This window comes from Vicugna pacos, chromosome 15 (genome assembly GCF_048564905.1).
Source record: "Vicugna pacos chromosome 15, VicPac4, whole genome shotgun sequence".
Taxonomy (NCBI): Eukaryota; Metazoa; Chordata; class Mammalia; order Artiodactyla; family Camelidae; genus Vicugna; species Vicugna pacos.
This window is the reverse complement of record NC_133001.1, coordinates 59,447,715-59,460,628: the sequence shown is the minus strand read 5'-3', so window position 1 is coordinate 59,460,628 and position 12,914 is coordinate 59,447,715. Positions and strand designations below refer to the sequence as shown.

At 56.1% G+C, this 12,914-nt stretch overlaps 1 protein-coding gene across 3 annotated transcripts in view; it reads left to right on the top strand.

The window, feature by feature from the left end:
* The window catches only part of TRAPPC12 (trafficking protein particle complex subunit 12), a 51,429-nt gene extending 39,798 nt beyond the window's left edge, over window positions 1-11,631 (top strand). For 2 of the 3 annotated variants that reach the window (XM_072938265.1, XM_072938266.1), the window contains exons 8-12: window positions 1,647-1,720; window positions 4,548-4,646; window positions 7,992-8,092; window positions 11,043-11,130; window positions 11,323-11,631. In XM_072938265.1, the coding sequence (XP_072794366.1) occupies window positions 1,647-1,720; window positions 4,548-4,646; window positions 7,992-8,092; window positions 11,043-11,130; window positions 11,323-11,565 (605 nt within the window). In that variant the 3' untranslated portion in view covers window positions 11,566-11,631. The remainder of the gene's footprint in view (window positions 1-1,646; window positions 1,721-4,547; window positions 4,647-7,991; window positions 8,093-11,042; window positions 11,131-11,322) is intronic. The other variant, XM_072938267.1, reaches the window with a different exon arrangement.
* Window positions 11,632-12,914: the final 1,283 nt, after the last annotated feature.

The following is a 12,914-nucleotide window of genomic DNA, read 5'->3' as shown; positions in this document are numbered from 1 at the left end:
GCGTGCGGAGCCGGGGGGCCTTGCTGCCGAGGGTGTCCTCGAGCGCTGGGCAGACGGGCCGGCTGCTGGGAGACGAGCTTCCTGGCTGAGGCTTCTCAGCCGAGAGAAGCACTTCCAACCACGCTTTGAGCCCCAGCTCAGCTGCTGCCTCCCTGAGGCGCCCCTCACCTGCCACTGGGTCCTCAGGCCAGCACCTCTGCACGGCAGCCTGTGGGGCCTGGTCATCAACTGTCCCCACGGTGTCACCTCCCTGGGCCAGGGGCTCGGTGGTCTCCACCTCTGTGCACTGTGAGGAGGCTGAGTGGGGGGGTACCCGAGGGGCAGCCCCCTGGGCAGAGGGAGGGGCCAGAGCCCCAGGTGCGGCAGGGCACCTGGCGAGGGAGACTGGCTGCAGCAGGGCCCCAGGTGTGGTGCCCAGATGTGCCCCTGACTCCGGGAAGAGGGGGGAGCCTCCTGGGGGGGGGTGTCACCCTCAGGGACCAACAACTCTGGCTGCGTTTGTGCTTTGAATACAGAGCCCTTTCTTTGAGAAAGCCCAGGTGACCACGTCCTTCTCAGTAATTTGAGGGCAGGTAACTTGCAGGGCCCGACAGGGGAGTCTTGGGGCCCTCAGACGCCCGCCCGCCACGTGTTCGGGTCCTGGTCATCACATCCACTCAGGCCCCGGCCTTACTGCGGAGGAGCAGGTAGCTGTGGGACCTCAGAAAGCAGTGCCTGCAAATCTGATAGCTCACGGCAGATAAACAGAGGCAAAGAGGGAAGCATTAATACTCGGAAGTCTGCAAAGACAGTCTAAGCAAAGTGCAGCTCACTGAGAGTCCACATTGTACCTTCATTAAGAAAAGACATCGTTCAGAGTTTTTTTCACAAAAACGATGCTGTAAGAGGAATATAAGCCGCTAATGTATTTTTAATTGCTGAAAGGCAAAGTGAGTTACGTTCTTAATTCCGGCAGTTAAGGTTTGTGTGTTTTTCTTAAGCGCTCCAGGAATGAGCGTCGTTTGCAGGAGACTGTGATCCCAAATGGCCCGTGGGTGCTGGCAGCAGCAGGAGGGTCAGTCTCAGTAAGCAGGCAGGTCAGCGAGGGGCAGGCTCGCCCAGTCCCACGTGCAGACACGCCTGGGATGTGCTCGTCCCTGGTCCTGAGCTGGACTGCGGGCTGACCGCCCGACCGCGCGCTGGCCCTCGCCCCGCCCTGCTCCCCACGTCCCCCCACTCTCCGCCCTCGAAGCCTGGGGAAGCAGATAGGTTAGGAATTGTTTCCACTCAACAGTGTCTGCCACCGAGGCACGGCTGCTGACATCCGGCGGGTGACCGTCCACCAGCCCTGCGGCCGGGGCGGGGGATTTTGGGTGGACCTCCTGCTGATCCACTTTCACACCACCTTCCACCTGCTGCAGGTGCCCTCATCTTCCCAGGATTTGCTCCTCGTCTCGGGGTGCTACCCTGGGGACATGGCCCTGGCTGGACCCTGTGCTCGGTCGCCCTCCTGTTTCCCTTGCTCTGCCCAGAGCCAGGAGCACAGCTCAGGGGTGTGGGCTGAGCAGCAGTGAGCCCCTGGCCGAGGCCGGGTGCGGGGACAGAGGGGCTGAGTCGGGGCTGAGGCAGGGCGCTCCTGCGTTCGCTCACCGCGTCCTCTCTTGCAGCCTCCATCCAGCTCTGGCGGTCCCGCCTGGGCCGCGTGATGTGCTCCATGGCCAACTGTCTGCTGCTCATGAAGGTAGGACACTGGTGGGGGGGGACTGCCGGGACCCCATGGTGGGAACACAACCCGAGGAAACGCACCCGAGGGGTTGCTGAGCAGAATTCCACCCCAGGAAAGAAGTCTCTGTTCTCCTGGGTTAGAGGAGGTGGCTTCCCTGTCCTGACCTGACGCTCGATGGTCCTGGCATCCAGAGACAGGCTTCTCCACGAGACCTGCTCCTTGGGGCTCACTTGGCACTGCCAGACGGCTAGGAACCAGGAGGCTGAGCGAGGCTGTGTCGGGGGCCTTCGGTCCTCTGCTCTGTCGCCTACACTCCTCCCCAGGCAGGGTCTCCTCCCAACTCACACGGCGGGATCTTGAGCCAGCAGGCCTCCAGCTGAGGCCTCACTGAGCAGACACCCAGAGTAGCGCCGTTAACACCTTCCTGCTGTTCGGAGAGCAGGTCGTGACGCCTCCCACGGGCCGGCCAAGGTCACCCTTGAGCTGGGTTTCAGCAGAGCAGACGGTTTGCGAGGGGAGAAACGTGCTCTGGGGGCTGGCGGGGCAGCCCTGCGAGGACCGTGTCCAGGGCAGCTGTACGTCCCGAGGCCCCTTCCATGTGCCCCGTGCAGCTGTGACACGGGTGCAGACTGGCCTCGCACCCCCTCCCCATCTCTGAGCTCCGGGCGCCTCCCCTGAACCGAGGCGCAGTTCAGCTGCCTTTGCAGCCACCCCCCGCCAGCAGCGTGGGGGCCAGGAGCCCTGGTCCTCTCCCCTCGAAGTCACTGGCATACAGAGGAACCAGGGGCAAAGTCCGAATTCGCAGGCTGCTATCTCGTTAATCACGGGGAGAACTCGGGAGGGAAGTTTCCGGTTCCGCCGACGGGCTTCGACGTGCGTTTTTAGGACACGTTCACAGACAGGGACGGGGTGAGAGCGCCTCCGCTGTTACGCGGCAGGAGCTCCGCCTCCACCAGGCCGCAGCCCCGCCCCCTCCCGCGTGGTCGGGACGCGGCGCTCAGTGCTGCTGTGCTTCAGAGACGCGCTTCCACAGATGCAGTTTACCTTGAAGTTTTAGATTAGTCTTTCATTCTCTTGAGCTAAACAAGGAGTGAAAGGGTCGCAGGGAGGCCTCAGCGAGCCGCTGCCCCTGCTGCCATCTGGTGGGCGGGACCGCATCACAGCCGCCTGCGGTCTCCGTTCGCGGGTCTCCCGTTAATTAAATTATGTGTCTGGGCTAACAATGAGTTATTTAATCATCCGGCTAATTATTTTGAATAACATTTCTATTACAGTGAGATAAATATTAATGTAACTTTTTATCGATGAGCAATCTATCCACACGCTTCAGCCGAGCATCTGCACCAGATGCCCTCAGGCAGAGGTGCACGTCCTGAGAGCCTGGGGTCCCCAGCCTCGCCTGCGACACGTTGCTTCCTCTCCTGAGACTCGGCTGCCTCAGGGCGCCGCGTGGGCAGCCACCCAGGTGCCTGGGCCTCCCGCCTTGGGCGCCTGCCCCTCCCTGCCCATGCTCACATCCTCAGAGGACCTGGCGGCCCTGTAAATCCTCCTGGTCACAGGCCTAGAGTCACCGCCACCAAACAGGTGCCACTGCTGAAAGAAAAAGGCCGAAGGTTGGGCTAAATAGGTCTGTCCCCAAGAGCAGCCATTCACTCCCGTCCTCAGAGCCACACCTGTGGCCACAGCGTGGGTGACACTCTCCCAAGAGCTCGTTTTAGCCATTTTCCCTTAAAGGGGCCGTATTTCCTCACCGCCAGTAAATCGGCAGTTTCGCTGAGTGACATCAGCTGGCAGAAGCCCTCCCTGTGGCTGCAGCGCCCGGGCAGCTCCTGTCCAGGCCTGGTGGGCTGCACCTGCAGCCCCCAGGCCCCTACTGCCTGCCGGGAGCTTTCCCACGAGTCCCCCACGCCCACGGGCCTGCCCAGAGCACTCTCCCAGGAGAGCCCTGTTTTAACAGAACAGCAGCTAAATAACTTTCCATCAGGGATCCTTGCTTGGTTTTTTTAAAACCTGTCCTTTCCACATCAAATTGTCTTCAGAAACCTTGGCTCCCGGCCCAGAGCACTGAAACGTGAGGCTGTGAGGCAGTGACACCGGCCGGAGAGCATCCTAGAGGGATGCCCTAGAGGGGCAGTGCGGTGGCCTTGCGTGCCCTCCGCATCCCGCTCCAGCTCTCTGGGGACCGGCTCAGCCCCAAACGTCACTGGAGCACGTGAGACGCAGGCCAGGATTCGGGGCGCGTGCACTGCAGGGGGCCTGTGACACTTGGGTGCTAACTGACAGCCGGGCAAGGTTGCCCTTCGTTCACTCTAACCCAAAAGTAAGGGTTGGTGTTAAACACCGCGGGTGATTCTCAGGTGCTCCGCGGTGTCCCTGCCGCCCCTGAAGTCTAGGGCTCGGCCTGACTCAGACCAGGCCGTGAGGCCGCCACCTGCCCCTGGCTGGGCCTCCACTCCCTGCGGGCCCGCGCCAGCCGCGCAGTTAATAAATTGGGCCTGAGTATTTGGCAGACAGGGACAAGACAGGATTCACCAGTTCACTTGATCCTTTTGTCAGGAAAGGAGTTAGTCTGGGTGCGATGCTGATCGCTGCTTAGAAGGTGGAGGAAGAGAGCCCCTCAGGCCTCAGTGCAGAGCTGGGAGCCCTGGGGCGGGAGGGCAGCCTCCGGACTCAACCTCCAGGTGTGCATGCCTCCCGCCTGCGCCTCAGACGGGGCCCAGCTTCCCGCCTGCTCGCGTGGGAGCCCCGCTTCCCAAGCAGGGCTGCAGGCCCTAGTCCGTGTGCAGAACTGAGCGTGGTCTCCCTGACTCCAAAATGCTCTCGGGGCCCCTCTCCCCTGCAGGACTACGTGCTGGCGGTGGACGCCTACCGCTCGGTCATCCAGCACCACCCGGAGCAGGAGCCCCAGCTGCTGAGCTGCATTGGCCGGATCTTCCTTCAGGTGCGGACCGCGGGGCGGGGGGGGGGGGGGCCTGCTCGTGCCTCAGAGCTTACTCTGGACTTAAGAGAGAACGCAGGAAACAAGACATCAAGTCAGGTTTCTGTGGCCGTACCAAGCTTTACGCCCTCCTGGCTTTGACATGACCAGGAAGCCGATTGTGGAACATGAATTTACGTAGATTCCCATCTGGGAAGCACTGATGTGGGTTACTTGGGAGACTGTCCGGTTCCAGTTAGAAAAGTTGATAAAACCATGAGGAATCTTATTTTAACTTGATCGATAATATAGTAACTTGATGATATTTTGCTGGAAAGAGCACTTGACTCCGCGTGAACTGGACAAAGGGCGTCCAGCAGTCCCAGCAGCGCAGAAAGCTGGAAGGTCCCCACTTTGCCAAGAACGGCTCCGGTGCCGGGGTGCAGGTCGCTGTGGTACTTGGTGACAGGGAGTGATGGGCGCCCGTCCTCGCTTCTGTCTGTCCCAGGACGCAACCCTGCATGTGCAGGCTCTGCCCTCACCCCCGTGTCTCGGGCTTCTACCATAACTCCGGGAGCTGGGGACGGGGAGCATGACAGGGGGCCAGTGATGTCTGGAGAAGGGGCGGACGTCCATCGAGCAGGCGCTGAGTGAGCTGTCACCTCGCCATGCGGCCCTGGGGGCGTCAACACCACCTGCTCCCCATCACAGAGAGACTGCCCTCCCCACACTCCTCACCAGCAGCTCAAACTGTAGAATAGGGACCGTGCCGTCCAGAGCTCGTTTCAGACGGTCATCCACCGTCACAGTGGCTTCCGAGCGGCTGACATGGTGAAGAACCCGGGAAAGAGGAACAGTTGATGGAGCTGAGTCTTTCCTCGGTGGCCAGGAGCATGATGTGTCCACACAGGGGCCCCGGGCCAGGCAGCCATGCCCTGCAGGTCACCGCAGGAGGGACACAGAGCTCGCCTGCTCCCCGGCCAGGTCTGGCCAGGTCTGGCCGACCCCTCCGCTCCCTCCCTGAGGGGGAGGGGGAGCGGGTGCAGGAGCGGTTCCAGTCTCTGCCCCAGAAACACTCAGGGCCGTGCACCTGCAGTAGGTCCTGCTCCGGGGGCCTGTGTCCCCAGATCTTTGCAGCTGTGGTTCTGAGTGAAATTGGCCTGGGTTTGTGTGTGTGTGAGCTGTTTGCAAAAGCACTTGGTATCTGTTCTGTCTTCATAAAAAGAGGTCAGATTTCTTTCCTTCTCTGTCCTCTGGGGTATTTGGGATACTCTGGAATTATCTGTTCCTTGAAGGTTTGAATAATTCACCTCAGAAGGGTCTAAGGCACACCCCGGGGATTCGTCGGACGGTTGTGACTAATGGTGCCTGCGTTCCGTGCGTGGGAGCCTTCTCCCTGTTCCTGGGACCGATGGCGGTGATTTAGAGGCCTGGAAAACCGCCTGTTTGGTCCGTGTGTTTACATATATTTGCATAGAGTTCTGTAAAATGGTCTTCTTTCATAATTACTCCAGTTTCCTTCCTACCTGTGGTTGCTTCTCCTTTTACATTTATGATTCTGTGTGTTTATGCTTTTTCTTGGTTAGTCCATCCACTTACTGTCTGTTGTTTTCTTTAAATAACTACTTTGGGCTTGTTTATTTGCTTACTAGATATTTTGTTTTACTTCTAATTGCCTGTTTGTATTGTTTAATTTTTTAAGCTGTCTCTAACTCTTAGAAAATCAGGATTTTAAACCCTAATTATATTTTAATAAATATGGAAATGTAAGCTCACTTTCCAATGACCAGGCAAATCAGTAGGTGGCAAAGGAAATTCTAAGATTTCTCCATTATCTCCCACTGGAAAATGGCTTCGGTGCAAGTCCTGTACCAGCCCCGTGAGGCTGCGGGGTGCGGAGGGCCCGCCCGTGGCCCGGGAGGTGGACGGACCTGGTTCTGAGCCCCCGCTGCTACAGGTCAGCTGTGTGACCTGAGAAACTGCCCACCTTTGTGAGCCTCATCTTTTAACTGGAGCGTGAAGGGGGGCTAGCGGAACGTCACAGGATGCTGTGCGCCGGCAGCCGCGCGCAGCGCCCAGCTCCGCGCCCGGCAGACACGGGGGCTTGACACGTCTTTAGCGGCAGCAGGTGACCCTCAGTGCGCTCACCAGCGTTTAACGGGTCTGGCCGAGGTCCGGGCTAAAGTGCACCCGCCGCCGGGAGCGCAGGTGTCGGGGCTGCGGCGGGCGCGGAGCCGGCCCCGTGGGTGGGCGGCCGCGCGGGAGAACGCCGTTCTGCCTCCTCCCCGCGCCCCCCGACGCGGGGTCTGCGGGGTGGCGCCGCGACCCTGCCCTCCTGTAAGCCGTGGGCAGCCTGGCGCAGCGCCCGGGCTCCCGGGGCGGGGCCGATCCTCCCCCGCCACAGCCGGGCAGCCGGGCCACGTGTGTCACCCGCCCCGGTTCCCTCGGGGCCCCGGGGAGAGGAGCCCGGACCCCCGCCTGCCCCCGGCTCCAGGGCGCGGGGCTTCAGCCTCCGGGCCGGCGGGCGTCCCTGGAAGGACGGGGCTGGTGGGCGGCGGCAGGGGTGCGGGGGGCACGGCCCTGCGTGGTGGCCGTGTTCTGACGTCCGGGGCCCGCTGCTCAGGGCTGCTCCCTAGGCCGGCCGGGGACACAGGGCCTGCCTCTTCCCTCACCCTCGCCGGAAGCTGTTTGTTTAAACAGGATTTAAATTTTTCCTACATTTCTCACTATAAGCCTCAAATCATCGATTTCCTGCCTCACGCGTTTGAGGGCAGAGGAGACCTGATTCCCCCTTACCACGCCCCCCGCTGTGGTTCTGCAGTGATGGCCACGCAGCGGGGTGCGGCCGTCCGGACCCCCGTGACTCTGGCTTCATCTTACAAGGGGCGCTGAGGGGGCTTCCTTACGTTGGGATAAGAGTGGGGTCATCTGTTCGCTTGTCCAATGAGACTGTGTGTTACTGCGTCAGAATATGACTGGAATTTGCAGGTTTGATGGTAACCCCCAAAATTGACTAGGGGACTGCCGTATTATACCAAAGATCAAACAAATGTATTATTTTAGTCATTCATTTTATTTTTATTTTACGTGTCGCTAAGCCAGGATTCCTTTCAAAGGGTACAAATCAAAAACTGAGGCTTGTTAACATGGCAGGTGTGGTGACAGCTCACCCTCTGACATGTGGGTGTTGACACCCCGTGGTACCCCAATGGCTTTTTTTTTAAGTAACGATTAGTAAATGGTTACCAAAGTTCTACCTGCCTGATTCATAACTGTGTTCCAGCATCTTAGCATGATATTAGGGAATTACATACATGGATGGAGATTTAAGTTGTCACCTGAACTAAGGACATGATTTTGTCACAGCAGATTGGAGACATAAAAACGGCTGAAAAGTATTTTCAAGACGTAGAGAAAGTGACACAGAAATTGGATGGACTACAGGGTAAAATAATGGTTTTAATGAACAGGTATGTATTTTTCTTTCTTCATTTTGTCTTTCCTTCCAGTTCCATTGCGCTGTAATTGACTTAGAGCGCTAAGTAAGCGCAAGGTGTACCGCGTAATGATTTGATTCACATGCATCACGGCAGGTTTAGTGAGCATCCATCTCTTACAGATACAAAATTAAACAGAACTCACTCCCAGCCAGTTTCATGTGAGGTTTCAAACACTGTACTGCCTGTATCTGTCATGTTGGGCACTGCATCCCTCCTACTTACTTGTAACTGGAAGTTTGTACCTTCTGACCGCCTTCACCCAGTTCCCCCTCACCCCGCTCCTCCACGGTAACCTCAGATCTGGTCTCTTGTTCTGAGTTTGTCTTTTGAAGTATAACCGACCTGCAGTCCTGTGTTAGTTCCTGTTACACAACATAGTGATTCTGGTTTGTCGATAGCTTTGAAACTGACCACCACCACGAGTCTAGTCATGACCTGCTCTGTCAGCGTGCGGACACCACCTGGTCACTGACTGCATCCCGTCCCGGTGGCCCACGTACGCTGTAACGGGAAGTTTGTACCTTCATCTCCCTTGCCCGTTTCTCTGCCCCCCCCCGCCCCTCCCCTCTGGAAACCGCCCGTTTGCTCTCTGTGTCGGTACCTGTTGCTGTTTCGCACCTTCCTCATCCAGTCCTGTCGACGGCCACTCAGGCTGCTTCCGTGTCTTGGCTGCTGTAAGTAGTGCTGCCGTGAGCCTGGAGGTTCACGTGTGTCTTTTCTCATTAGTGTTTTTGTTCTCTTTGGATAAACACCCAGCAGTGGGGATTGCTGAATCTTACGGTAGTTCTGTTTTTAGTTTTTTGAGGAATCTTCATGCTGTTTTCCATAGTGGCTGCACCAGATTACATGCCCACCAGCAGTGTGGGAGGGCTCCCTTTTCTCCACACCCTCGAGACTTGTCATTTGTAGACTTTCTGATGGCAGCCGTTCTGACAGCTGTGAGGTGGTGTCTCATTGTGGTTTTGATCTGCATTCTGATGATCAGTGATGTTGAGCATCTTTTTCTGTGCCTGTGGGACATCTGTGTGTCTTCCTTGGAAAAATGTCTATTCAGATCCTCTGCCCATTTTTAATCAGGTTGCTTGGTTTTTTTGATGTTGAGTTGTAGTAGTTTTTTGTGTACTTTGAATATTAATCCTTTATCACATAGATTGTTTGCAAATGTCTTCTCCCATCCAGCAGGCCGCCTTTTGTTTTGTTGGTGGTTTCCTTCCCCGTGCAAAAGCCTTTTAGTTTGCTGTAGTCCCAGTTGTTTATTTTTGCTTTTGTTTCCTTTGCCTGAGGAGACAGATCCAAAAATACATTACTAAGACTGATGTCAAAGAGCACTGCCTGTGTTTTCTTCCAGAAGTTTTATGGTTTCAGGTCTTATATTTAAGCCTTGAATTTATTTCTGTGCATGGTGTGAGAGAATAGTCCAGTTTCATTCTTTTGCATGTAGTTGTCCAGTTTTCCTGACACCATTTATTGAAGAGTCTGTCTTTTCTCCATTGTATTCTTGCCTCCTCTGTCATAGATAAGTTGACCATAATAAATGTGGGTTAATTTCTGGGCTCTCTGTTCTGTTCCATTGATCCACGTGTCTGTGTTTGTGCCAGTGCCATGCTGTTTTGATGACTGTACCTTTGTAGTAGTCTGAAGTCAGGAAATGTGAGGCCTCCAGCTGTGTTCTTTTTTCTGAAAATTGTTTTGGCTATTCAGGGTCTTTTGTGTTGCCATACAAATTGTAAAAATTTTTGCTCTAGCTCGGTGAAGTGTCGTTGGTGTTCTGACAGGGACTACACTCAGTCTGTGTATTGTCTTGGGCAGCACAGCCATTTTAACAATGTTGGTTCTTCCAGTCCATGAACGTGGCGCATCTTCCCGTCTGTTTGTATGAAGTCTCAGTTTCCTCAACATGATATAGTTTCCGGGTCTTTTTCCTTCTTGGGTGGTTACCCCTAGGTGTTGCATTCCTTTGATGTGATGGTAAATGGGACTGCTCATTACGCCTTCTGGTAGTTCACTGTTAGTGTACAGAAAGGCAGCAGGTTTCCATATGTGTATTTTGTATTTGAAACTGGATGGACTACAAGGTAAAACAATGGTTTTAATGAACAAGTATGACTTTTTACTTGAATATTTTCTCAAGTTTCCCATAAGTTTTAAACTCTGACCGTGCGGCACAGCCTGCTGGGGAGAGGGTGCCTTCTGCGTGCAGTGCTGGGTCTCCCCAGGCCAAGGCTGAGCAAGTCAGGGGACCCAGAAGTGTGCTTCCTGGACTTGCAGTGGGATTCCTTTAGTCGTAAAAGCTGATTTTAAGAATTTTTCCCCTGATTTTTCATAGTACTTCTTTATATTGCCCCCATTTCAACCTGAATTTGTGTTAAGTTTTTCCCTCTAGTACAACTGCCATTGTAACTCCCATGTCTTGTGTCTGTGATTGGCTTTTATGAGTAAAATAAGCCGTATAAAGCAAGGCCTGTGCGGGTTTGCGTTCATCAGCCCAGCGCTCCCTGCATGGATGATGCTCTCTCCAGCACAGTAAGGACAGAAGGCGGGGAGGGGTAGCTCAGTGGTGCAGTGCCTGCCTAGCGTGCACGAGGTCCCAGGTTCAATCCCCAGTATCTGCATTAAAAAAAAATAAACCTAATTACCTCCAACCACAAAACAAAAAACAAAAATAAAATAAAAATTGGGTTGTCTTTAAAAAACAGAAGGGGTAGGAAAGAGCAGAAAGTGATTTAGGTGATGTTACCGTGTCTAGATTAATGAAAGTTAGGCCCGCGGTACCTTGCGGCCCACGTCACACAATGTGCCCCGCTGTGGCTGGACAGCACCGCCCCTCCGCGGGTGGTTCCGGGGGCTGCCCCGCCGGTGTTGCTGGCGCACCCACGTCCTGACTTTCCCGGTTAATCCTTTACCTGTCACTCATTTCCAGAGCTTTCCTTCACCTCGGTCAGAATAACTTTGCCGAAGCCCACAGATTCTTCACAGAAATTCTAAGGATCGAACCAACAAATGCAGTGGTAAGATGGAGCGATGTGGGCTCACCTGCAGCCCTCCCCAGGTCCGCCGGCACCGGCACCTTCACAGGGCATCAGGGAGGTGTCCGGGACCCGCGCCGCCCCCAGTGCCGTGCCCCGCGTCGTGGTACCTGGGGCCCGGGCCCACAGTCGTAATACGTGCCACCCGCCCGACGCTGTGTGTCCCTTCTCCAGGCCAACAACAACGCCGCCGTGTGCCTGCTGTACCTGGGCAGACTCAAGGCCTCGCTGCGGCAGCTGGAGGCCATGGTGCAGCAGGACCCCCGGCACTACCTGCACGAGAGCGTGCTCTTCAACCTGACCACCATGTACGAGCTGGAGTCGTCCCGCAGCCTGCAGAAGAAGCAGGCCCTGCTCGAGGCGGTGGCCAGCAAGGAGGGGGACTGCTTCAACACGCAGTGCCTCAAGCTGGCCTAGGGCTCCAGCCTGTGCGCGCAGACACCGGCGCTAACGTGTGACCCAATAAAAGCTCCCCCACCCGTGTCTGCGAGCGCGTCTTGAGAAGGCCGCGGCAGTCGGGCAGTTTGCCCGTGGGGTGAACACAGCATGGGGGAGGGCATCTCCCATGGAGAAGTCTGGGACGCTTCGGGCCCTCCTGTTTACGCCAGGAAGCCGGTCTGCTTCATGGACTAATTCTGAACGTCCTCAGAGAAGCACTGAGCAAGGACACAGACAGCACTCTCGCTCGGTGCCTGGATGTTCTGGAGGAGGAACACCTTAGGCCCCACCCATCCTCCTCCTGCACCCCACAGCTGACTGCATCCCTTCTGCTGCCCCGGTCCTTCTCCAGCCTGTGCCGACACCGTGGACCAGCCTGGTGGGGGGTGGGGGGGATTGCACATCACAGGGAGCCGGGCTGGGTTAGGGTGGGGGGTGCATCTGAGGCAGTCGGGAACAAAGGGTCTCCTAGTGCACAAAACAGGGTGAGCATTGAAAGTGGGTGCAAGCAGTGTTTCCGAAACATGGCCTCCACACCCTGCTTACTGAACTGAGACTTGAGGACAGTTTTGGATGAAGTAGAAAGGCAGCGTCATTTCTTTGCCAGGTAGAGGAGGTCACAGTGGGCTGAGACTGTGAGCCTTGTGGGGAGAGAAGGCAGGGGGTTTATAGCAAAAGTTTAAGGGTTCAAGGGGCAGAGCTGGTTTCCATAGAGATCACACACAGGGTAACAAGTTGTTGCAAAGTTGTTCTTGTTTTTGCAGATGCAGGGGTCCCCTTCCTCCTGCAGGGTGTGAAGTTCACCTCCTGCTTTAGGACTCTTAATATTCTTCTGCTTGGAACAAAGGATGCACAGGGAGAGGCTCTATGGAAAATAGCTCTAGAGAAGAACTTGTGCATCTAAAGTCAGGTTGATAAATGCTTTTAGCCTTTTAGGCAGCTGAGGCCGGGGACCTCCTACTGTAGGCTGAGGCCTGCAGCCAGAACAGGACACAAGGAAACCACAAGGGGTCAGGAGCAAGGACACTGAGCATGACCCCTGCACACAGCACCATGAGGGGGTTGGGTGGACCACCCTGTCCTCCGTCCTCTCCAGCCCAGCCTGGTCGGCAAGAGCCTGAGAACAACCCTGTAACCATGACACAGCCAAGCAGGTACAGACACCACTGCAGATGTCAGGTCACCAGTGACAGCAGGGTCCTGCTCGGTTACAGCAGGGCCAAGAGGTGGTCCAAACGGGGTGGGGGTTGTTCTCATATCTGAATGTCAGGGCATCCGCTTTCATATTTACATGGTCACTCACCCCTGCTTTTAAAACATCTAATGTA